The sequence below is a fragment of the Chelonoidis abingdonii genome, chromosome 12 (genome assembly GCF_003597395.2).
Source record: "Chelonoidis abingdonii isolate Lonesome George chromosome 12, CheloAbing_2.0, whole genome shotgun sequence".
NCBI classification, from domain to species: Eukaryota; Metazoa; Chordata; order Testudines; family Testudinidae; genus Chelonoidis; species Chelonoidis abingdonii.
This window is the reverse complement of record NC_133780.1, coordinates 8,270,021-8,296,085: the sequence shown is the minus strand read 5'-3', so window position 1 is coordinate 8,296,085 and position 26,065 is coordinate 8,270,021. Positions and strand designations below refer to the sequence as shown.

The 26,065-nt window shown below is 51.7% G+C and overlaps 2 protein-coding genes across 4 annotated transcripts in view; one reads left to right on the top strand and one right to left on the bottom strand.

Annotated features, from left to right (window-relative positions):
• Window positions 1-6: 6 nt before the first annotated feature.
• Window positions 7-26,065, bottom strand: part of LOC116827228 (uncharacterized) — a 423,640-nt gene continuing 397,581 nt past the window's right edge. For all 3 annotated transcript variants that reach the window (XM_075071641.1, XM_075071642.1, XM_075071640.1), the window contains exons 2-4: window positions 2,578-2,704; window positions 1,858-1,971; window positions 7-1,485 (exon numbers count right to left, since the gene is read on the bottom strand). In XM_075071641.1, coding sequence (XP_074927742.1) covers window positions 368-1,485; window positions 1,858-1,971; window positions 2,578-2,704 — 1,359 coding nt within the window. In that variant the 3' untranslated portion in view covers window positions 7-367. The remainder of the gene's footprint in view (window positions 1,486-1,857; window positions 1,972-2,577; window positions 2,705-26,065) is intronic.
• TRIM41 (tripartite motif containing 41) lies at window positions 11,512-25,629 on the top strand. The gene is made up of 6 exons (XM_032784596.2): window positions 11,512-12,490; window positions 17,539-17,634; window positions 19,784-20,014; window positions 20,660-20,682; window positions 22,625-22,752; window positions 23,765-25,629. The coding sequence occupies exons 1-6, from the start codon at window positions 11,618-11,620 to the stop codon at window positions 24,280-24,282; spliced, it is 1,869 nt and encodes a 622-aa protein (XP_032640487.1). The 5' UTR covers window positions 11,512-11,617; the 3' UTR covers window positions 24,283-25,629.

The window sequence follows — 26,065 nt, the reverse complement described above, 5'->3', positions numbered from 1 at the left end:
TTTAGCGTTACTCCTCTCGTTTGGTAGGAGTACAGAAATCGATTTAAAGAGCCCTTTAAATCGATTTAAAGAGCACTGTAGTGTGGATGGGTACAGCGTTAAATCGATTTAACACTGTTAAAATCGATTTAACGGTGTAGTGTAGACCAAGCCTCTCTCTCATGTGGATTCTCCAGTATTAAGTAAGGCCTGAGCTGTTACTGAAGCTTTTCTCACAGTCCAAGCATTTATGGGGTTTCTATATTTTGTGGCTTGTCTGATGTGGAACAAGGGCTAATCTGTGAATGTAACTTTTCCCTCAACAGAGACACTTCTGAGGTATCTCTCCCATGCTGGGGTCTCCTGGTAAGTATTAAGGGTTGACTTCCTACTGAAACCTATCCCACTTATAGGTTCTCTCCCCCTCATGAATTCCCTGATGTTTAGTGAGGTTTGAGCTGTGACTGAAGCTTTTCCCACAGTCCAGGCATTTATAGGGCTTCTCTCCCGTGTGGGTTCTCTGATGCGTAATAACGGCTGAACTGACGTTAAACCGTTTCCCACAGTGGAGGCATTTATAGGGTTTATCCCCCGTGTGGGTTCTCTGATGCGTAACAAGATTTGAGCTCTGACTGAAGCTTTTCCCACAGTCCAGGCATTTATGGGGCTTCTCTCCCGTGTGGGTTCTTTGATGTGCAAGAAGAGCTGATCGCAGATTGAAACATTTCCCACAGTCCAGGCATTTATAGGGTCTCTCTCCCGTGTGGGTTCTCCCATGTTTAATAAGGGACGAGCTGTCGCTAAAACTTTTCCCACACATGAGGCAGTTATAGGGTCGCTCGCCCGTGTGGGTTCTCCGATGTTTAGTGAGGCTGGAGCTCTGACTGAAGCTTTTCCCACAGTCCAGGCATTTATAAGGTTTCTCTCCTGTGTGGATTCTCTGATGTCTAATAACGGCTGATCTCACATTGAAGCTTTTCCCACAGTCCAGGCACTTATAGGGTTTCTCTCCCGTGTGCGTTCTCTGATGCGCAATAAGGGCCGACCTCACGTTGAAACTTTTCCCGCACTCTAGGCATTTATAGGGTCTCTCTCCCGTGTGCAGTCTCTGATGGGTAATAAGGTGTGAGCTCTGACGGAAACTTTTCCCGCAGTCCAAGCATTTATAGGGCTTCTCTCCCGTGTGGTTTTTCCAGTGCGTAATAAGGTTGGTTCTTACACTGAAGCTTTTCCCACAGTCAAGGCATTTGTAGGGTTTCTCATCCTTGGGATTTGTCTGCTCGGTGGTGGTTTCCTTGGGATCTGTGCATCCTCCCCCACCTTGAATAGATTCATCCACCTTCTTCCTTGGCTGGTTTCCCAGCTGCCTCTCTGACCCACCCCGATTTCCCCAGGCTTCTCCCTGTTCCAAGCACTGGGAAAAATTCCCTTCAGCTCCTATTAAAAAGGTCCTCTCTGGTTCCACCTGCCAATTCACCTCCTTGTTCTCACTCAGGGTCTCATCACCTGTTGGGAGAGAGAGAGAATCCAGACAGGAGTTACTGTCTGTGCCAGGGAGAAAGGACAGAAAGGGGAATAGCAAAGAGAGAAAACACAACACAGTAACTGCTGGGGAGACTGAGAAATTGAATTCTGCCTCCACATCCCACCCAAACACTCACAGAGGAGTAAAGTTGGGGAGGAAACTGCATACAGCTAAAGGATGGGTGGGAAGCCATGAGTGATATGTCACGGTGAGGCACGACTTGTCAATTACAGCCCTGACCTGGGTGAGATGGGGCAGACCTGGGGGAGCTCGTTCACAGCACTTCTTCGGGAGTCTTGACTTTTTCCTTCACTCACCACACTGTTTCTATGTCTGTTTCACCGACACCTCACCTGTGTGGGTGACTTGCATGACCTCCTTTTTCTCAGAGACCTGGAGATCCAGGACCCACGGCTCTTCCCCTCGTTCCAGCCGGGCAATCAGCTCAGGTTTGGGACTGGGAAATCCTGCTCGAGGGGTGAAATCAGACAAGATCAGGGTGTGTGGCGTACTGGGAGAGTATGTCACAAGGAACATTCCCTGAGTTTAACCTGGCCCCGCGCGCTGTGCTGGGAGCATGACTAATCTGAACAGTTTGGAGCATGATCACTGAGCCCCCTTCAGAGAAGCAGACATTGGGGGTGGGAGACCATCCCCTCACTAGGAGTTTCCAGGATCTGTGCACTCTGGGGGATTCACTGATGCAGACACAGCTCTGGTGTTAAAACCCTTGCCTAGTTCTAAACCTCCAAAGCCCTCCCCATGGATGGAACCAGTCCTGGGAAAGGAGGCCAACAAGGATTCTGCATGTGAGTTAGAGTTAATAGAGACAGGACAATACACGACTTCTGCCCCCTTGAAAGCTGGAGGGATGGGGAAGAATTAGCAAGTCCGTTAGGTTTATGACTCCCTGACCGCTTTGGAGGGGATAGAGATGCAAGTTTCTCTCACACTGGAGCTGTGGACTATGGGACCCATTTTCCTCTAATCTAACTGACCAAGGAAGAACTTGACCAGATTCAGAAACGCAGACCCCACGGCTTCTAATAGCTGAGGGCACAGGAATCCCTTACCCAGCGAGGTCACCGTCTCATAGTTCTCCTGCATGACGTCCCTGTAGAGGGCTCTCTGAGCGGGGTCCAGCAGAGCCCCCTGCCCCTGGGTGAAATACACAGCCACCTCCTCAAAGGTCACCAGCATCTGAAACAACAAGAGTTCCCCACTCAGCACCTGCTGCCCCAGCCACTTTCTCACTACTCACACAAGAGGAAGGCAAAAAACAGAAGCTCTCGGAGGACCAGAGTAGCAGAATCCGCCCCACCCAGCCCCCACCCCACTCAGAGCAGCCAGGAAGCTTCAGGGGGTGGGGAGGTGAGAGTGCCTTGCCCCCCGCAGCAGCTGGAGGAAGGCAGAGTCTTCTTATTTACCACAGTCTGATCATATACACTCTTTCCATTCCACTGGTATCTCATGAGGATGTTTAACAGAAGCCACTAAAGCTAGATATTTTTTAATTAGCAGATCCAGATCACATGCATCCAAGAATTTTAAAAGAGCCGGCTGAGGAGCTTGCCAGACCGTTAATGTTGATTTTTTAATAAGCCTTCAAGTTCTGAAGAAGTTCCACAAGACTGGAATAAAACTAATGTGCCAATTTTTAAAAGGGGAAACCGGATGATATGGGTAATTATAGGCCTGTCAGCCTGACACTGAGCCCAGCCAAGATAATGGAAGAGCTGATGCAGGACTTGACTAATAAAAAATTAAAGGAGGGTAATGTAATGAATGCAATTCACCATGAGTGTATGGAAAATAGATCCTTTCAAACTAATTTGAGATCATTTTTTGATGAGATCACAAGCTTGGTTGACAAGGGCAACAGTGTTGATATAATATACTTACACTTCTGTAAGGTGTTTGACATTTTGAATCAAAATCTAATGATAGACAATTAACATGGCACACATTACATGGATTAAAAACTGGCTAACTGATAGGTCTCAAAATGTCATTTTACAGGGGGAATCAACATCGAGGCATGTTTCAAGTGGGGTCCCACAGGGATTGGTTCTTCGCCCTATGCTATTTAACATTTCTAAGAAATGACCTAGAAAAAAACAAAATCATCGCTGATCAGGTTTGCAGAGGACACAAAAATTGGGGGATGGGTAAACAATGAAGAAGCCAGGTCTCTGATTCAGAGCAATTTGGATCACTTGGTAAACTGCGTGCAAGCAAAAAATATGCATTTGAATATGATTAAATGTAAACGTACACATCTAGGAACAACGACAGAAGGCCATACTTCCAGGATGGGCGACGCTGTCCTGGGAAGCAGTGACTCTGTGGGAGCCATGATGGATAATCTGCTGAACATGAGCTCCCAGCGTCACGCTGTGGCCAAAAGAGCTAATGCGATTGGATGTATAAACAGAGGTGTTGTCAGATGCTACTGATGTGGTGCTCTGCTCTGTTCAATGTTGATATCAATCGGCTGCGTGCGTGTGTTTCCTCTATTTGCTGCCCCAGCTCTGCGCAGATAGCTGACCCAGCAGATCCTGAGAGAACCCCCAATGACCACAGACTCTAGTAAGGTACAAAGGCACTTCGGCCAGGTTTATGGTCAAACGAAGCACAATGATAGTTCCTTCTAGATGTTACTCTGCAGGACATACTATGAGTATGTGCCCCCTGGCAATGGTCTCAGCTCAGTGAGTGGTGGGACTTTCCACTGCCCCCTAGGCTGGACAAAGACACCACCCCAGGGATGCATTCTTATACACAGGTGCAAATAAGTTACACATCACTCCTGACATATTAAGGTGCAACCCCTCTACGTAGTAAGGTGCCGCCTCTCACCTTGTACCTGTTGATTCAAACAAAACAACTCTATCCATCATATTACCCTTTTGGCCCTGTCATTGGGACGGGTCAGCTTGTTCCTTGTTATCTGTGTGAAGTGTACAAGTATGCAAACGTTCTGATATCTGGTGTCCAGTACCTTTTAGATATGTCTTTTTTTGCAGCATCAGCCCTTTCCTTGCCAGCTTCTGTGAGCAGGGCCTGCCTCTGGCTCACAGCTTCACTTTGCTTTATGTGAGCAAAGTCTTCGCCATTACTTTAGTTCAGGCCTAAGGCCTCAAACCAGGCCTCTGATACCAAGGTTTATATCTCAGGGCCTCCTCTTACTACAAGAGGAATCCTGAGTAGGAGTAGAGAGGTTATTTCACCTCTGTGATTGTCACTGGTGCAGGCGCTACGGGAATCCTGTGTCCAGTTGTGGTACTGACAGTTCAAAAAAGGATGTTGACAAACTGCAGAGGGTTCAGAGAAGAGCTAGGAAAACGGTGAAAGGATTAGAAAACCAGCCCTGTTGTGATAGACTCAAGGAGCTCTAGCTATTTAGGTAAACAAAGAAAAGATTACGGAGTGAGCTGATTGCAGTCTACACAGGGAACAAATATTGAATAATGGGCTCATTAGTCTAGTGGAGAAAGATAGAACACAGTCCAAGGCCTGGAAGCTGAAGCTAGACAAATTCAGACAGGAAATAAAGCGTCCATTTATAATGGTGAGAGCAATTTACCACTGGAAGAATTTACTAATTCTCCTTCACAGACAAGTTTTACATCTAGATTGGATGTTAGTCATCTGCTCTAGGAATTATTTTGGGGAAGTTCTCTGGCCTGGGTTATACAGTAGATGATCAAAACAGTCCCTGGGATCTATGGACCTATCAAAATTTCATAGCAGCCTCGGGCTAGCGGGTTCAGGCTCCGGCACTGGGAGTCTGGTCAGTTTTCCCAGCCCTGCCCAGGGGGCTGTTTCCTGTTTCAGAAATGGGGGAATGTTTCACCTCCCACCCCCGCCAACGGGTCTCTTCAGAAAATGAGGCCCAGGTTAATCATGCCCCGGCAGGCTTGTCACACTCTGTCCCCTCCCTGCCTCATCCTGTGTTTCCTGCCTCTCCCCTCCTGCAACAAATCTCCCCTGCAGCTCCCTGAAAATCCCCTCCCTGTGCTGGTTTCATCACAGCCATTTTCCCTTCCCTCACTCCTGACGACGGGAGGATCTGGAACAAAACGTGGACGTGATTCCTCAGCCTGTCAGAGCGAGAGGGGCGATGGGGGAGGTTTCAAAAGAGGCTCGAGTCCATTTCACACCCCGATTCCCCCCGGCTCTCTCCCTGCAGACAGACGCTCTAGACTCTGCCATGCTGGGAAAACCCTCAGTCACTTTATTACAACAGACACCTGGCCCCTCCCACCAGCACTGAACCCCCCTGAGACCCTTTTAAATCGCCCTCTTCTGCCCCCCAGTAACAGACTGAGCCAAACACTAGAAAAGACCAGAATCAAAGGAGCTGCGGTGGTGGATTCCCCCTGACACTGGCCCCAAGGGCAGCGTCCAATACATCCAGCATGCAGTGGCAGTGACATGACTGGGGCAGGAACTGGCTTTTCCTTTGTCAGCTCCTCCCCTTGTCCCCAGGAGAGTCAGTCTGCCCAGGGGGATGCAGGGAATGGATCCGGGCTGGGAGCTGGGAACCTCCCTCCCCACTTACTGCTCCTGCTGTCTCTGCCAGTCTCTTCTCTTTCCCTTTCTGTCCCCTTCCGTTTCTCTCCTCCTCTCTGCCTGGGACAACTAGTGCCTGTCCTGTTCCCCTGGGCATTTGCTCTCCAGTACACAGATCAGCTACTTCGTCTAGCACATAAGAATGGCCAGACTGGGTCAGACCAAAGGTCCATCTAGCCCAGTGTCCTGTCTTTTGACAGTGCCCAGTGCCAGGTGCCCCAGAGGGAATGAACAGAACAGGTGATCATCAAGCGATCCATCCCCTGTTGCCCATTCCCTGCTTCTGACAAACAGAGGCTAGGGACACCATCCGCCTGCACAACATCCTCCAGCAAGGAGTTCCACAGGTTAACTGTGCACTGTGTGAAGAAATACTTCCTTTTGTTTGTTTTAAACCTGCTGCTTATTAATTTCATTGGGTGAGCCTTGTTCTTGTGTTATGAGAAGGAGCAAACAACACTTCCTCATTTACCTCCACACCCCTCTGCTAGCAGGAGTGTGAGCCTGGTGCTGTCACTGAGGGCAGCAGCTCTGAGACTCACAGACATTCGCTCTCCTTCTACTACAAACTCACCAGCAGGTCCCTGAAAGGGTCCCTTGGGCAGAGTCATTGTCCCGCCTGGCCCCAGCCCTTCCCCGGGGTTTCCCCATCACCTGCAGGCTCCGGACACTGGAGAAAGTCCCCCCCAGGCTGGGCAACTCTTAAAGTCCGCCCCCCCCCTCGCCAAAGCCACCTCCACCCTGCAATGCCACCCGACGCCTCACACATCCCTGTTCCCCCTCAATCCCGCTCCCCCTCCCCAGCACGGCCCGGGCTGCCCCCCGCCCGCACCAACGGGGCTGGCGGCAGCTTTCCCGGGGGGAATCGCAGCCAGCTCCGCTGGGGAGACGCCGGGGCCAAACTCCCCCCTGCAGCCGGGGTGCCGGGGGGGCGGGTCTCTCACACTTCCTCGAGCGGGCCCCCGGGCAGGGCCGGGCCGGCTGGGGCTCTGCCCTGGCTGGGATGAGGCTACCTGGGAGCCAGCGGGAAGGCCTGCTGGAGATTCCCCTCTCACCGGCGGCATGCCACAGGGCTCGGGCTCCACAAACCACAGCGCGGGGCTCGGGATTCTCGCGCCCGGGTAGCTCTGGAGTAACCTAGAGTCCACCGCAGCGCGCGAGTCACTTCCTGCTGCCGGGACGCAGGGAGCCCGGCCGCTGTTCCCACCCAGCGGCTCCTGGGTCCTAGCGATCAACCCAGCGCGCTGCACCCCCTGCCCCAGCCCCAGCCCCCTGGGGCCCCACCGCCCCTGGGCAGGGCAGCCTCTCCCAGCGCTATGTAGGTGCCCTGCCTAGAAGCCACAGGATCAGTGACTAGATAAAGGAGACGTCCATATCGAGGGGAGGGGGAAGAAGGGGGCTTTTATGGAGACAGGGGAATTGTTCCTGTCTAGATGGACACAGGGATGATGGGGGGTCCTGGTCCTGGAGAGGCTGCCCAGAGCTGGGTGCTGCAGGTGACATGCTTCTCGATGACACTCTGTGCGTGACCACCCTGGTAACAGACTGGCACAGGGAGCACTTGGCCAGTGCTAGTTTCTTGTCCGCGCACCAGGCTCACTGCCTACCAGCCCTGGCCCGGAGTTACCAGCTCTGCTTTCCTAACTCAGCTCATGGAGCTGCCAGTGCTTTGCCGCCAGGTTCCTGGAGTTATTTGTAGGGCTGGATTAAGCCATCCCTGGGCCCAACCCCCTCATGTTCCCCCACCCTAGGGGCAGGCACCAAAGGAACTTTTACCCTGAAAATGTAGGTGCTGGGTGAGTTTAGGAGCCTAGACAATTTGACAGGAGTTGTGGGAATAGCCGTGGAGCCAAAACTTGGGACTTAGGCCCTGAAACTCAAATTTAGGCATCTAAGTACCTTTGTGAATCTTGCCCGGGGTCTGTATAATGTGGGCGTAATGTGTAGTTGTGTGCACCTGGCTACTTCAGTTCTTCATAAGAATGTCAGCATCCTCCGTCCTTCTCAAAACACTTCTCAGTGTTGTCAGCACGCGGGCATGCTCTTGCACTGAGCAGCCGCTGATATCACAGGGCTGTCTTAAGCAGATATGTTTATAATATTTTCCCCCTTGATGTCTGATCAGCTCATCTGTCAGCTGAGTAAAGAGGAGCGACCTGCCAGGTGGTTTGCCTACAATGAAAACATCCTAAACAGCTTCAGAAACAAAGTACAGAGCATATCTAGTAACTGCAGTCACAGCCTATTTCTGGGTGTTTCTGGGCCGGGTGATTGGCTCTGCGCTGTGCATGTGGGTTGAGATGCAACATCACAATGGGTTAAGTGAGCTGAAAATATTTTTATTACAGCCTCTCAAACTGTGTTCTTACACCTATGCAGATATTACAGCCATTAATATTACCATGAAAATGTCAGAAAGGTGTCAGAGACAATCCTGTGTTTGTGAGCTAAATTCCCCAGGAAGCATATAACGGATAAGCTTTATATGAGGTGATTAGTGAGCAGCTAGAGACTGAGATCAAAGAGCAATTTTACAGTTAGAGCACCAAAAATGTGGATCGATTGGTTAATTCTATTGTGACAAGAATTTCTATACATTGCTTATAGAGGGTATCCCCATACAGCTAGGCCAACACCCTCTGTGTGCACAGCAGGATCTACCATGATGACACTATCCGGCCTTCATTCTCCTGCTCATAACAGATGCCCACACCAGCGAAGGGCAGAAAGAAGAGACAAGATCATCTTAAATTTCAACCTTAAACCATTTATTGAAATTTTGTCAGCCAAAACTGAGACCTGGGAAATATGATAATGACTTTTCCACACGGGGCAACATTCCGGGAAATTAAGATGAGTGCCCTACTGCTTCGCTCCTTCTCTTTGAAAAATCAAATGGGGGTTAAACTTGGACTATACAAAATTTTTTAAGTGTTCCGGACACATCAAAGGTCTCATGAATAATAGCGTTTTTGGGAAGGACTCTTGCAATCTGCTATGGTTGCCAGGACTGCTATAGTTATAACTAAGGTGACTTTACTTCTGAAGAAGATCATCCACACAGGGGTTTACGGTGCATTAACTTCACACCTTTAGCATCACACCATGTAGACAAGCCCTGAATAAGGGAAATTGAAAGGCTTGAAGCCTCTGTTAATTCCTTTAGTTTAAGGGGGGGGAAAATATTTCTATAACATCCCACATGAACAGGGGGGGATATCACAGACATTCAGATGCAAATACCTCTGCTCAGGAAAGAAGCATAGAATATCAGGGTTGGAAGGGACCTCAGGAAGTCATCTAGTCTAACCCCCTGCTCAAAGCAGGACCAATTCCCAGGTAGATTTTTGCCTCAAACAGCCCCCTCAAGGATTGAACTCACAACCCTGGGTTAGCAGGGCAATGCTCAAACCCCTGAGCCATCCCAGAGAAGCAATCACTATACAATCAGCATCAGAGAAACCAGGAAATCAGTCCACCTTGCAGTCATATGATCCCAGAGAATAAACAGGGTAAAAAGAACAAAAATTTCGCTTTAAAAACTCAAGCTGCCGTCTACCATACAAACAGGAAGTGTTACACTAGAAACACTGTGAGAGATGACTCCTGAAGCTACTAGCAACTATTAATATTTTCAAAGATTATTTGCTATGAAAATAGAAATGAACGAACACACGGACATCCATCTGCACCATGTTAACGAAGGGAAATGATGAAGTGCTAAGAGTCATCAAAATAGCATTTTAAAAAGTAATCAGTTTAAAGGAGTGAAACTCTACGGACAGTGGATTACCAAAAAACCCAGTCCAACTCAGGCAAGCAGAACACCAGGTAAGGCAAATTTGTGAACTGCTCGGAGGTGTTATGCAGACAGATACATTGATATGGGATTCTCTTTCACACTAAAATCATGTATGACCGTTGCAATTTTTGGCAGTGGGTGGATGTTAAATATTTTACTGGATCAAGTCTTCTTTTGCTGCTCAAAACATCATGTTCAGTAGCGAAGCGCTTTCTTGTCTTGGCATTGGGATGCCGTGCTTTTAAGAACACAGGCCTGCACACCAGCAGACCCTGGTTCTTGAAGTATTCCTTCCCGACTGCCCTGTAGAAGGGTGTGGTGGATGGATCCCCTTTGGGGGGACCTGCCTTGGACACAGGCCTGAAGCCAAGTGTGGGGGGACCTACAGCCACTTGTGGTGGGAGGGGACCTGAACCGCCACTGCACCCTGATCCCGCGGGGATATGACTCCTTCAGCAGGGGCATGGTTCACAGAGTGCCCTGATGCCTGCCCCCTAGGCAGCAAGAGGGAGACCCTAATGCTTTGAGCTGTGACCCCCCAGCCCCACCCCCCTCCAGCCCCTTTATTCTCATGGCTCCATGACACCCTCACTGGCCTGACCCATTGCCAGCCACCAGGCCTGGGGCAGGCAGCTCTGCAAGCCTCCCACCTCCGGGGGCTGCTTCCCACCTCCACCCCCAAAGCTGCCTCCGACCCTCCCCCCTCACTAAGTCTCTCCCCTCGCTCATTGGCTCCTCCCCCTCAGCTGAGGGCGGGGCCTACGCCGGCCCCGCCCCAAGAACGTCGGCCCCCGCACCCTTTGACCATAGAGACTAGAGGGAGGCAGAGCGTCACAAGCCTCCCGCAGAGAAGCCACAGAGAAAAGGGCTTTCCGGGAGATAGCGCGTCCACCCACTAATTTCCGGGTTTTTTAAAACTCCATAGAGAGGCGCTGGGTGCGGATAGAGCGTCCTGCAGGTACCGCAGATCGGGCGAGTGAACCGCATCATAGACTATCGAGTCTATGGGCTAGACCGCCTCGCAGGGCCTGCCGCGCAAATAACTTTTCACCGTAGAGGGCAGGAGGTACAGTGTCTGGCAGAGACTTCCGGTCAAATGTCCTTATACCATAGAGAGTGAGAGAGGGGATGGATCGCCTCACATGCCTTTCCGGTCACATGCCATTGTACTATAGTGTTGGAGGCTGGGGCGGGGATAGAGCGTCCAGTGGGCACTTCCGCTCAAAAGACCGCTTCCCCATAGAGTGGCGGGAGAGCGTCTCACGCCACTTCCTGTCACATGACCACATACCATCGCATGGGGTAGCCGGTCTGTGAGGGATAGATTGTCTCTCAGCCACTTCCGGGGAGGGGGGGGAAAGCCTCCCACACCATAGAGAGCGGTGGGTGGGGAGGGTAGAGCGCCCTTCGCAACACTGGACTGGCTGGGGCAACTGTCAGCTGGGCCCGGGGGAGCAGGAGGCTCCGGGGCCTCAGAGCCCTGAGGGGGGCAGGGCCCTAGTGGGGGGAGGGTCTCAGGGCCCTGAGGGGGGAGGAGAAGGAAGAAGCTCAGGGCCCCGTTGGTGTCTGGGGCAGAAGGGGGTTCAGTGGGGGGGGGCTCAGGTTCAGTGGGGGGGCTCAGGACGCTGGAGGGGGGCTCAGGATAGGGCTGGGGGCTCAGGGCAGGAGGCTCAGGACCTCGGGGGGAAGGTGAAGTTGAAGGTGGGGGCTGCAGGCTCTGTTGGTGTAGAGGGTCCATGGCGGCGGCTGGGGAAGGTGGCTCCATGGGGGGTGGGCAGCCCAACGCGGTGGAGACGCTGCAGGAGGAGGCCGTCTGCGCCATCTGCCTCGACTACTTCACTGACCCTGTTTCCATTGGCTGCGGCCACAACTTTTGCCGCGTCTGCATCACTCAGCTCTGGGGAGGTGAGGAAGAGGGTGAGGGCCAGGCTGAGTACGAGGCCGTGGGGGACGACGTGGGGATGGGCGGTGAGGAGGATGACGTGGATGAGTTGGACGATGACGACAATATAGAGTACAACGAGGAGGAAGAGGATGGGGATGATGTGGCCGAGGAGGAAGATGATATGTGGAGCGAGGAAGACGAGGACACCGACCTGTGGGATGACCCAGGGGAGGACGACATGTGGGAGGACGAGGTAGGAGATGAGCTCTTCTTCGAGGACGATTACGATGAGGAGGTGATGGAGGAAGAGGACGTGGAGGAGGAGGAGGAAGAGCCGCTGCCACCACCTCCCCCAGTAGCAGTGGCCACGCGACCTCGACACCCCCCAACCTTCACCTGTCCCCAGTGCCGCAAGACCTTCCCCCAGAGGAACTTCCGGCCCAACCTCCAGTTGGCCAATATGGTGCACATCATCCGACAGATGCACCCACACCCCCAGAAGCTCGCGTCACCGGCCGCTGGGACCTCAGCATCTGGGAGGTCTGGGAGTGTGGCAGGAGTGGCAGGGGGGCTGGAGAAAAGAGCCCTGTGTGAGAAACACCAGGAACCCCTCAAGCTCTTCTGTGAGGTGGATGAGCAGGCCATATGTGTGGTGTGCCGGGAGTCCCGGAGCCACAAGCACCACAGCGTTGTCCCGCTGGAGGAGGTGGTGCAGGATTACAAGGTACGAAGTCAGCAGCATTGGATTTGGTAAAAGCTAGCTAGAGGCCGGTGGGTTGGGTTGGGTTGGTTGCTTGGCTGATGGTAGTTGAGCATGCATGGATCAGCGTTCACGTTACACTCTCCATCAGTACCTGGCCAGAGCCAGGGAAGCTAATGGTCCAACCAGCAGACCAAATTTGGTGGTGAATTTTGGTCACATGCTACCTGAGGCACGTTGTAGATACACTGAGAAGAAGTTAGGAGTTAGTTGGCTGGGAGGTGTTGGCTTGACCAGGTGGTTTGAATAGGGGAGATTGCCTTGGCTTGGTTTGCAGTGGAATTGGATTGACAGTGATGGCTTTGGTAAAGCTAGCTAGTGGCTGGAGTTATTGCGTTGCTTCAGTGAGGAAGTTGGGTTCACTTGGTGTCTGATGGTGGGTTGAGTGGTTGGCTGGGAGTTGCTGGCTTGATCACGTGTTTACGCAACTGAGTGTGAGGGGAGTTGGTTTGATCCACAGTGGGATGGGGTTGGCTGAATTGAGTTTGGTAAGACTGGGTCAGAGACTGCTGGCGCTGGATTGCATTGGGATGGGATTGATGGGAGGAGTTTGTTTTTTTTCTGGCTCCCACGAGTGTGTTTCCTGGGCCCTTCGCAAGTCATAGGCATCTTACACCGGAGTGGGCAAACTATGGCTCGGGCCACATCCGGACCTTCAAATGTTTTAAGCCGGCACTTGAGCTCCTGCCTGGGAGCGGGGTCTAGGGCTTGCCCTGCTCCAAGTGTGCTGTGGCTCCGCTTGGCTCCCAGAAGCAGCGGCATGTTCCCCCTACAGCTCCTGTGGGTAGGGACAGCCAGCAGGTCCCATTGTCCAGGAACCGCAACCGGAGATGCAGGGGCAGCACCTGTGGAGGGGCAGCATGCAGAGCCGCCTCACTGCGTCTCCACATAGGAGCCGGAGAGGAGATATGCTGCTGCTTCCAGTTGTTGTTGCTGTACCCCTGGCCCCCTATTGTGCCCCAAACCCCTGCCCTAGCCCTGATCCCCCTCCTGCCCTCTGAGCCCCTCAGTCCCAGCCCAGAGCACCCTCCTGCACCCCCAGCCCCACCCCAGAGCCCGTATTCCCAGATGGAGCCCTCACCCCCCCCTGCACCTGTGATGATGCGGTTCTGGCAGGACCCAACTGAGAGTGCCAATTCAGGATTAATTGCTTAAACAGGGCAGTTACAGCCCAAGGCTGGGGTTTTTCCACCTCTAAGGCAAACCAAACCAAACCAGCCAAAGAGGACTTTGGTTTCACCCCACTGGCTAACCACAAGTCACACAAGCAATTCCCTTAGACACTCCAGTCTCCCAGTATCACCACCAGTGTCACTCGTCCTGGGGATGGCTGGTTACAAAAACCAACACCCCAGTAAAAGAAAGGTTCTCTCGATCCCAAAGAATCAAGCCCCAGACCTAGGTCAATATACAAATCAGATCTTACGCACAAATCACACTGTTGCCAATCTAAAGGTTTATTCGTAAAAGGAAAAAGATATAGATGAGAGCTAGAAATGGTTAAATGGAATCAATTCCATACAGTAATGGCAAAGTTCTTAGTTCAGGTTTGTAGCAGTGATGGGGTAAACTGCAGGTTCAAATCAAGGCTCTGGAACATCCCCAGCTGGGATGGGTCATCAGTCCCTTGTGTAGAGCTTCCATTTGTAGCGAAGTAGCTCCAGAAGTAGAAGCAGGATTGAAGACCAGATGGAGATGAGGCATTAGCCTTTTATAGTCTCTTTTCCAGGTGTAAGCACCCTTCTTTGTTCTTACTGTGGAAAATTACAACAAAATGGAGTCTGGAGTCACATGGGCAAGCTCCTGCACACCCTGCTGAGTTACAAGGCGTATCTGCCTTCTCTCCATGGGTCACAACAACTTGTCTGGGATGTTTCCCAGAACCACAGCACACATTTGAAGTGCAGACAGGATAAAGTCAATACTCCTAACTTCAACTACAAAATGATGCGTACATACAGACAGCATAATCATAACCAGCAACCCATAACCTGCTCTTAGACACCTTACATGACCCCCTCTACATAAGATTTGGTGCCACTACAGGACTTTGGTTGCAACCATGTTCTATGTGGTCCCAGTCTGAGCCCCTCAGTCCCAGCCCAGAGCACCCTCCTACACCCCCAGCCCCACCCCAGAGCCCGTATCCTCAGATGGAGCCCTCACCCCTCCCCCAGTCTGCAACCCTCTCCCACACCCTCAACTCATTTCTGGCCCACCCCAGAGCCCTCACCCCCTCCTGCACCCCAACCCCCAATTTTGTGAGCATTCATGACCTGCCATACAATTTCCATACCCAGACCTGGCTCTCGGGCCAAAAAGTTTACCCACCCCTGGCTTATGCTGTAAGGCCTCCCTCGTGGGAGGGGCTCTGCGCAGGCATTTCCCTGGAGTCAGAGCTGGTCTGGGTAGCTCCTGAGTCCCACTGAGCAGAGCTGAGAGCAGGGTCTGCCATCTCAATGGGGGCTGACAAGCAACAAGGCTGGGCTGGGCTAGGAGAGGATCAGACCAAGAAAACCATCAGTTGCTCAGGCCCAGAGCATCACAGGCATTTAGGTGCTGACTTCAGTGGGACTTAGCTATCTAAATACCTGTGACACTCTGAACGTCAGTGTCTGGGTTCAGTTGAAAAGCTTGTTTCTGTGATCATTGACTCTCCCGGGCATTGTAGAAGAAGGAAGTCTTTAGCGGAACGCTGTCAGCTTTAAACTCTGCCTGGAAATGTGGCAACTGCTAGTGTCGCGAGGGTTGATCTGACCTTTTAAATGGTGTGAGCCAGATGCTAGTTCTGGGGCACCTCCGCAGTCTCCATACAAACGTCACGCTGGGAAGAGAACCCCATTCTGCAGAGCGTGCCACCCCACCCCTGCTGGCATGACCACAGTGGGGGCAGGCCCATGCTGCCCCTGTGACCCTTTCCAGCTGGAATGCAGACAGACAGATGACAGTGCAGAGCAATGAGCTCTAGACTGCAGGTTCCTAATGTTGCTGTGGTTTATGATGGGCTTGGGCTTGCCTTTAGGATTTTGGGGGCTTTTTTGGGGCAAGGGTAAAAATGGCAACCCTGGGGCAAGCCACCACAGGGAGAGGGGGTGCACGGAGCCTGTGGGGCTGCACGTAGATGAAAATTTGTGGCTGGCTGGAATAGTCCCACAAGCTGACATTGTCTCTTGGAGACTGTGTAAGTAGAGTCCTGTGTGAATACAAAATTTATATCCGTGGCTGCAGCAATCCGCAGAACTGCTGGGCTCTACCAGGAACCACAGCAGCGAAAGCAGCAGTGTGTCGGGCTGCTGCTCGCAGGAGCTAGCACCCAGCCCAGGCAGCTCCTCCGGTATGGCTGTGCTACCCCCATCCCTGCCCACTAGGGCAGGCGGCAGGCTCACCAGCAGCTGTCCCTGGTGGCGCGAGTGTGTGCAAGTGGCTTGCACGCTCCCAGACAGGAGTCTCGTCCACACAGCGGTCTGTATTCCTGGTAGAGCCCTGCAGCTCCGCGGATATCCACTTATATCCATGAATATCCGCATCTGCGCATATACATTTTGTATCCGGGCAGAGCTCTAACCGTAAGCTCTTTGGGGCAGGGGCTGCCTTTCTGTTCTGTTTGTACAGCACCTAGCGCAGTGGTGTCCTGATCCTTGGCTGGAGCTCCTAGGTGCTGCCACAGATGAAAACATAAATACTTATAAAATTTACAGCTAACGCTCTGGTCCTGCAATGAGTGACTAACCCCTGCTGAGTTCAGGGGGGCGACATATCTGCATAAAATTACCCTCATAAGTGTATGCAGGATCAAGGCCCAATATTCCTGTAACTAGAAGAGATCAGGAGAGGTGTGAGGAGGGAGGAGGGATATTTTATTTCTTGTCTCAGTTTTTCCTGTGTGCAGTGGACGGCACTGTGTGGATTGCCAGGTCCATGGCCGGCCCTCTGTGTGATTAGTCCTTTTCCTGTTCATTGGGGGACTTTTCCACAGCAGCAGGGATGGGAAAAACACTAGTTCAAAGGGAAGGAAAAAACAAAACCAGGAAACGGTTATCAAAACACCTGGGTTGCAGCAGGGCACGGAGAGTTTTTAAATGGGCCTCAGACTGGCTTTTTTAATGAGGCTTGAAGTGCGTTTGCAGTGTTGTTGTAGCTGTGTCAGTTCCAGGCTACTAGAGAGACAAGGAGAGTGAGGTCATATCTTTTATTGGCTCAATGTGTGTTACATCAGACTGATATAACTGTGATGTAAGTAGACCTGGCCTGCACTAAAGTTCAGTCGACCCAGTTACTTCGCTCAGGGGTGTGAAAAATCCACCCCCTTGAGCAATGTGGGTAAGCTGGCCTGACCCCTGGTGTACGCAGCTCTCGGTTGACAGAATTCTTCCTTCAACTTAGCTACCTCCTCTGAAGAAGTGGAGGACCTAGGCTGACGGGCGAACCCCTCCCATCGGCGTAGGCAGTGTCCATGTGAAGCGCTGCACGGGAGCGTTTCAAGTGTAGACAAGCCCTAAGTGCATGCAAACACAGCTCAGGTTTCAACCTGTTGCGATGTTACTGTCCTGCCCTCGCTCTCTCTAGTCCTCCAGGAAAACTGGAAGAATCTCTCCAGATTTCATGAGTCTGAATATTACAGCAGCGCCTGGAAGCTCCAGCTGATGGCAGCCCAGGCGTTCTAGGCTCTGTACACGCAGGTGGGGGAGTTGCAGAGATCTGACAGTGTAAATACAGGATGTACCAGGGAAGGATTGTCGCCTGGTTTACACAGGGGGAGCTGAGGCCCAGAGAAATCGAGTGGCTCTAGGTCACACAGAGTTTGCGACAGCCAGGAATTGACTCCAGGTTTCCTGCTGTGCTGCTCCTACCCGTTAGACCATGCTGTCTTCTGATCCATTGAAGCCAGACTAGATGGTCACTCTTGACATTAAAACCTATGAGCCCAGTGAGGGAAAATACATACAGAAAAGACAGATTTGGTGATAAACCTATCAGGGGTGGGGAGGATGTTTATTGTCTTGTCTTTGTAGATGAAACTCCAGGGCCACCTGGATCCGCTGAAGAAGAAGCTGGATGCAGTTCTGAAACAGAAATCAAGCGAAGAGGAGAAAATTACTGAGCTGAAGGCAGGTGCCAGGCTCCCCCTCCCCACCACCTTTGCTCTTCACCCCGACCAGGGATTGCATGGTTCAGGGGGATTCTCAACTTGAGGGTCAGGTGGTTGAGAGGTTACATTCATCCTGCATTTCCCATGTTGCCGCATATCTCCTTGGTGTCTCTTCTTCTTCCCTTTCTGCAGCCCCTCCTAAGTCTCACCTCCCTTGGGGCTCCTATCTCCTTCCCTATTCCAGATGCTCAGGCAATCAGCGCTGAAATAGTTAGTGAAGTGTAGTCACTGACCTATCAGAACTGATCCCCCAGTGAGGTGGACAAGCTCCTCTGAGCTATTGGTTCAGACTCATGCCTCCAGACTCAGGCAGATGTCATTCATGCTCGGCTCACATTCAGCAGGTTTTCTTGGCACCGCAAGGGGTAGTGACTTCTTTTTTTTTCCTTCTTCTTCTTCTTTGTAATGGGAGCTGAGATACTGGCCAATCTGACCATGTCATGCAGGCTGCAGTACAGTAGCAGCATTCATACAGTTAACGTCGTGACTCACTGATTGTTTAACAGATGACTCTAAGTGCCCTAAAATCCACCCACTGACTCAGCTTTTCTGGAAATTTGCTGTGCTGTGTGCAGGTGGTGGGGTAGGGTTAATGATCCAAATCTGGGGTCATTTGAGCACAGGAATCCTGATACACAGCCTCCCCAAGAGTCATGTGATCTCAAAGTCCTCTGGTTCGCCTGCGGCAGTGGTTCCCGAACTTTTTAGTAAGGTGACCCAGCAACTATTTATTTCTTTTTCTGTCCTTTCTTCCCTCCTGCTCCCCACTCTCCCAACCCGTTGCTCTGGCTTCCCAGCCCTGTCCCCTTCTGGGGGGAAGAGGGGCAGTGACCGGGCGACCCACCTGGATCCTTCCCATGACCCACAGTTTGGGAAACACTAATCTAAGGGTTTTTTTTTTTTTTTTTGCACACTTAAATAAACCATGTGAACTGGTGTAGATTGCTGTACCTTATCTGTAGCATGTTGCCAAAGATAACAACGCTCTTTGTTTCCATATAAGTGCCTTCCACAGGTTCTGTAGCTGTGTCTGCACTAAGAAATCTTGATGCAGAGCCCTGCAGGGGACTATTTTTTTAATCCTTCTCCTTTCCCGCAATGTCCACTCATGCATTATCTCTTGCATTTTTATCTTGCTCCCACCTGCAAAAACTTGGATCCTGCAGATCCCGCAAGAGAGACAGATTCCCTCATGGTCCTTTAAAACAAAACAAAAAAAAGTCAGTTAATATATTGTAAATAGAATTCAGACACAATTTTTACCACTAAAAGAATAAAATAAACCTTTCTTAAGCCATGTAAAAAAATGCTTTAACTCCAGTTACAATAGACATCAAATCTCTTTCTATCCCTGCCTTAAATTTAAGTCTTAAAACCTTTATTTAAAACAGAAAAGAAAAAAACTTGCTTTATGTGGCTGAAATTTTGTTTATAAGAACATAAGAATGGCCAGACTGGGTCAGACCAAAGGTCCATCAAGGAAGACAGGATACTGGGCAGTGGCCAGTGCCAGGCGCCCCAGAGGGAATGAACAGAACAGGTAATCATCAAGTGATCCAGCCCGTCGCCCATTCCCGGCTTCTGGCAAATAGACGAAAGATTGAGTGTTTTCCCGCAAATTGATAACGTCTGGGATTTTTTTTCCCACCCAATCCTGTCTGCAACAAAGTAAATTTTACCTGCTATTGTGGCAGCGGGTCCTGTAGGAACCTCGGGATACCGGTCCCACTGCAGGGCTCTGCCTTACAGGCAGATTCTCACCAGCCCTGCACTGGCTGAGCTAATGCGGATTAGGCTTTGGCAGCCAGGCTGGACTTCGCCATTGTTAGCAGGTTTAACAGGCCAACACGTAGCTCAGCTGGCCCAGTGTTCAATATGCACTAGGGGATTTTAACCCACTGCTCTTTGGCATGGACAGACAAAGGTGTTGGCTTCGCTCTGCTGACACTGTTCAAATATTCCCCTGCAGGTGGAGTGGTGCCCTAGGACAGGTCACTTAACAGGGGTTGAACCTGGGACTTCGGGGCCAGCTGCCTGGGCTGGATAAGCAGTGGGTAGCCCAGGCAGGCAGAAGAAGCTGTGTCTAACTCTTCTCCTCCCTGCTCCAGAACAAGATGAAGCTGGAGATCAAGGAGTTTGAGTCGGACTTTGAGCTGCTGCACCAGTTCCTGATCGGGGAGCAGGTGCTGCTGCTGCACCAGCTGGAGGAGCGCTACGAGGCGCTGCTGGCCCGCCAGAGCAGCAACATCAGCCAGCTGGAGGAGCAGGGTGCCACCCTCGGGCGCCTCATCGCTGAGGCTGAGGACAAGAGCAGGCAGGACGGGCTGCAGCTGCTCAAGGTGAGAGCCCCTAGCACACAATCTGATGTCTGCCCCCCACGCCCTTCCAGCCCTGATCTGTCATCCCCAGCCCCTTTCCAGATCCCTGCTGGAATGAAAATGAAATATTTGGACCCTTTCCACCGCCTGGGAGAGTGTTTGCATGTGGGGAAGGTTGAGAGGGGGGCGTCAGCCAGCAGGAGACCAAGCTTCAAGTCCTTGATTTGGGTTATGATCTGGAACAAAACATTGCTCTGACTCAGAGCAGGGGGCTTGGACCTGTTTTGGTCCCATGTCCCACTTCATTGAAACTGATACGTCCCCTGCTTCGAAACAGCATGTTCCAGTGAAATGAAATTGCTCTGAAAATGTTCCCCACCCATCTGCATTTAGAGGGTGACTTCCAAGGGCACAGATGGCAACGCCCACTGAAAAGCACCTTGCTTAACTCCGCTGTATGCCTTAGGCGCATACGGCAGGGGTAGTTTTCTAACTTCATGGGATTAGTGCCCCAGACTGTAATGGGGTCGCTCCCATGCTCAAAGCGAGGGAGGTGCTCAGAGATCTCGCTGAGTCGTGGCTGATCAGAGTTTTATGAGACACCGTGGTGCTTGTCGCTGGCTTGTTGGTAATTTTTTTTTTCTCTTTTCTTCCCACTCTTCTCAGGACATCAAAGACACCTTCATCAGGTCAGTCCCGGGCTAATTCTGTTGATAACACCTGTTGCTACAGGAAGGAAACCGATTGCTTTTAAGAATGTCATGTTGTAGAAATATGGAAATACTCCATGATGTCACTTGTTGAAACTGACTAGCCGTGTTTAGCACTGAAGGATAGTGATCTCTAGCTCTTCTATAGTGCGTTTCGTCAATAGATCACAGAGCACTTTGCAAAGGATAGTCTCATTTCCCCCCATATTACAGATGGGGCAACTGAGGCATGGGGCGTGTGTGTGGGGGAGTGACTTACCTAGCAGGGCAGCAGCAGAGCTGGGTATCGAGCCCAAGTCTCCGAAGTCTCGCTAGGAGAGTTTAATCCTAGGCCACGCTGCTTCCTCTGCACGCTATAGTTCTTAACCCAGTATCTACGGTTGGCTTTAAACATCTCTGGTGTCCCCAACAATGTAGTTACAGTCATGGCAGTTAGACTTCCGTGCAGCCTAGACTTGAACACACTTGGCTTCCTCGATAATATTTTTTTGTATTATCCTAGCACTTGGGAGCCCCAATCATGGACTGGGCCCCTACTGGGCTAGGTGCTGTAGAAACAGAGAACAGAAAGACCCGAAGAGAGTGGGGAGTTACCCAAGAGAACCGTTGATCTGAGGCAGTCGTGCCAGATGTATTGATGTGACGTATTTACTCAGCCCCTGTAACGGGTCTTGAGTCAAGCGTTCGTTCTAAAATGGATCCCAGCTGTTGTGGCCGCAAAGAGAAACTCTCAAACATGAACCGCTAGCAAAGGGTTTGCCAGTATAGCTGTACTAACAAAGCCGGCTAGTGGAGAAGCAGTTTCTCCACGCAAAAGACTATAGCTTATTTTGGTTCCCCAAACGAAATACCAGCACAAGGATTCTTATGCTGAGACTTGGTCTGCACCAGGGCTTTTGTTGGTAGAGAAATGTCATCCAAAAAATCGCATTCCTAACTGAACTTGCTATACCAGCCAAAATTTCTAGTGTAGATGTGACCTCAGACAGCCTGAAACAGGTCGGGGGCCACCTCTCCTCATTTACATCACGCTGTGTTAACTCTGGAATTGAATTATGGTGCTTCAAGGAGCAGTCTTCCAAACAGATTTGGTCATTGTTACATGGTCAGAACATTGTAGACTTGGTCCATGGACTGTAGTTAAAGATGTTACTTGTGTCTCTATGCAGTCTCTCTGGTCTTAGGTACTGTTAGGTCATTTGTGTTAGAGTTGGAGACCCACTGTGTTGGATGTGGTAGCCGTGCATAGTGAATAAAGCTGGTTGGAAAATATTTTTTCTTATGGGAATGTTTTTCTTATGGAAAATTTGAACGCCAGAAAACTCAATTTGGAAGTGCTGCCCCAGTGGGTCATAGGAGTTGGAGTTCAGCTGCCTCATGCTCCCTGTATCCTGTATAGGCTGGAGTTCCTGGTCACACTTCATCTCCCATGATGCACCACCCTCTTGGAGAGGGGAGGCAGTGCACCATTGTCAGGGACTCTCCTAATGCATCATGGGGGATGTAGTCTGCCTGGGAGCCCAGCCAGTAGAGGAGAAGGGAGACATGAGGCAATTGAATTACAACTCCCAGGAGGCCCTGTGGCATTCTAAGTCGAATATTTCAGTTTGGGGGGGTCTGGTTTTGGGTGGGAAAAAAAATCAGAATCTTCTGCAGAAAGGAGACAAGAAAATTGCTTAGTCAAAAACCTACATTTCTGTTGCAGAAGAGCTTTGACAGAAACTTGTCATCCCGCCCCCACAGTGAGAGAGTTTCTGTCCCTGGAGCTTACAGTCTAAAGAGACAGAGGAGGGAAACTAACTTGCCCAGGGTCGTCGAGTGAGACAGCAGCAGAGCCTGAGACCTGTTCAGTGCTCTGCCTGCTAGGTCACGCTTCCCACTACACCCAGCCCTTGACTCACTGCTGTATTCCCTTTGCCAGGTGCGAAAGCGTCAAATTCCAGGAACCGGAGACAGTGCCGGTAGATGTGGGAAAGAAATACCGCAATTACTTCCTGCAGGACGTGGTAATGAGGAAGATGGAGAAGGTCTTCAGGAAAGTCCCTCAAGGTAAAGGAGCTCAGCTCTTTCTTCCCTTGGTTAGCGGACCAAGGAGAGCCAGGACTCTGTTTACGCTGATGTCCTGTGTGTGGTGGAGCTGAACAGCACAGGCAGCTGTAGCATGAGTTTCTCTCACAGGCTGCTTCTGCTGATGTGCATCAGCATTCGTCCACAACTCTGTCCTGACCTGCATCCTCCAGCTGTCCCAGCCCTGGGCTCCCCTAGTGCACACGATTGCTCCTCTATCCCGACCTACAGCCCTCACCTGCTGTCTCAGCTCTGGGCTCTGCTCCCCAAACTCCGGGCTCTGCCAGTGCCCAGCCATCCCAGCCACTTGGTTTCCCATGCAGCTCTGCTAATGCATTGCAGTCCTGACCCACAGCCCCCTATCCTGCCAGCCTTAGGCTCCTGCCTGGCTCTGCTGGTGCCCCTCAATTCTGACCTGCAGCCTCTTGCTATCCTGTCCCTGAGCTCACCGTGCTCCTGGCCCTGGGAGTCTGCAGCAGCTCTTTGCTGCTCAGGAGGAGGATGCCCCCTACTGGACGACCAGCCAGGAGCAGCTCCCAGCCAGCAGTAATATATAAACCTAGCGCTCGGGGCTTGCTGATTGGCTTGTGGAGTGTCACATGATGAGGTAAGACCTTGGCTCTCCATGCAGGGAAAGCAGGGGGAGGTCTCAGATATCAAGCCTACTGTTTATTTGTATTATCTCAGTGCTTGAGATCTGAGCTGAGATCAGGGCCCCGTTGTGCCAGGCGCTGCACGACACACGGCGAGAGACAGTCCCTGCCCCAGCTGAGATCAGGGCCCTGTGGTGCCAGGTGCTGCACAGACGTACAACGAGAGACAGTACTCATAGTCTAAATAGATGAGACAGGGTGGGAAGGGAAACAGAGGCTGTACCTTGCCCAGAGTCAGCTGGGAATAGATCCCAGGTATCCTGACACTCAGCACAGAGTTGAGTTCACTGGATCATGCTGCCCCCTAATTCTCCTGACCGTGTGTGGGTCTCTTTCCTTAGCTGACGTGACCCTGGACCCCGACACGGCCCATCCCCACCTGAGCTTGTCCCTGGATCGCCGGAGCGTGAAGCTGGGTGAACGTCGCCAGGACCTACCTGACAACCCCAAGCGCTTCGACTCTGACTACTGCGTGCTGGGCTCTCAGGGCTTCAGCACAGGGCGCCACTACTGGGAGGTGGAGGTGGGGGGCCGGCGGGGCTGGGCGGTGGGGGCAGCCCGGGAGACGGCCCGGCGGAAGGAGAAAACAGGCGGCCCCTACCAGAAGCGGGAGATCTGGTGTGTGGGCGCCAACGGGAAGAAGTACCAGGCATTGACAGCCACGGAGCAGACAGCGCTGCCCCCCGGGGAGAAGCTCCGGCGCTTTGGGGTCTACCTGGACTACGAGCGGGGCCAGCTGTGCTTCTACAATGCCGAGAACATGGCCCACATTCACACCTTCAATGCCACCTTCCGCGAGCGCATCTTCCCCTTCTTCCGCATACTGGCCAAGGGCACACGCATCAAGATCTGCACCTGACCCGCTTCCCCTCTACCTCGGGCCTCCTCCCCTGCTGGGTCCCTCCCACCATTGCACGGATCCTCCCCACCCTGTCCCAGGATCTGGCACCGCACAGAGGCCTGGGGGGAGGCCGCCTCAGCCGGCCTGACATTCCAAAGCCTGCCTTGTCCCTTTGCGTTACTGTTTTGAAGTGTGAGGGCAGGGGAGGGCTTGGTTCCAGGGATGACAGGTGGGTTTTCACGCTGCTGTCAGGCAATCCCCCCTCCTGTCCGATGCACAATGTGTGAATTGCTCTTGACGCACCAGTGTAACCCCCCCGCCCCCATCTGTCCCTCTGCCGTCATGCTGTAGGGCCCTGGTGCTCCTGCAACACCCTCGCTCGTGTCTGGGGGCCGAGCAGGTGGAGGTGAGCGACTTCTTGGAAGATCTAGGCCCCAGACCTGGGGAGGGAGCTCTGAGCATCCCTGGAAGCGCTGGTCCCCTGCTCTGTCCCATAACGACTCAAGCTCCCAAGGGACTTGGCCACCCATATCTCATTGAATTTCCTTTGGCCCTGCTGGAAGAATTCCAGCCATTCAACTTCCCCCTCCCCCACTTCCTGGTGGCATTTGGAGCTAGCTCCAGACCATTTTCTCTCTTCTTCCACAGGCACAAGACCCCATTGCTCTGCCCCGTCCCATAATGCTGCCTTCCCTTCCCTGCTGGTGTTCAGACCAAGATCCAGCCCCAAAACATTGCTCTCCCCCACTTTGTGTCCAGCCTCCAGAGCCCAGTGCTTTCCACCCAGAACAGACCCAGTGTCCATCTGTCCTCTAGTTCTTCCCCACAATGGTCCTCTTGTCTGCCGGTCTTGGTCTCCAGAACCATCACGCATGCTCCTGAATCTCTCTTCAACATTGTCACCACCCTTCGTGGCCCTCGGCATTGCATTTATTCATGGACATCCAAAACAGCCTGTGGTACTGAGGCAAATGGGGCAACTTCCTCCCTAAGCTGAGATGCTACAAGAGAATCACTGGCTAAAATGTGTGGAGGTGCCAAGAATCATGTGAGATGCTTTCATTGTGAGCCCTGTTCTGGGAGTCCTAGGCCTCCTCCAGCACTCTCTGAGTTGGATATTTATTTTAAATGTTCTCTGAGCTGTGTCCCCCACCCTCCTGGTCGCTGTCCAGTTTCCAGCAACCCCTCCCTGGAAAGACACTGCCCATACCTGCTGTGTGTTGAGGTTTGGTTGGTTGTTTTTCTGTTGATGTTATAAAGCTAGTTTGAAATATTTTTGGCTAAACCAAGAATTAAATGGAGATTTAGTTTTTTGAAATGTTATAATAATAATAATTAATAATAAAGAGAAGATTGTACAGTTTAGTCTCTGCCTCCTCAGTCCCGCCTTGGCTGGAGCTGGTGGAAGGGTAAAATCCAAAAAGGGGGTTTGGAAAGGATGTCGAATTTGTTTCAAAGGCCACAAAAGTAATTCTGCTGCTCTACTCTGCGCTGATAAGGCCTCAGCTGGAGTATTGTGTCTCGTTCTGGGCACCACATTTCAGGAAAGATGTGGACAAATTGAAGAAAGTCCAGAGAAGAGCAACAAAAATTATTAAAGGTCTGGAAAACATGACCTGTGAGGGTAGATTGAAAAAATTGGGGTGGTTTACTTTGGAGAAGACTGAAGGGGGACGTAACACTTTTCATGTACGTAAAAGGTTACAAAGAGGAGGGAGAAAAATGGTTCTTCTTGACCTCTGAGAATAGAACAAGAAGCAATGGGCTTAAATTACAGCAAGGGAGATTTAGGTTGGACATT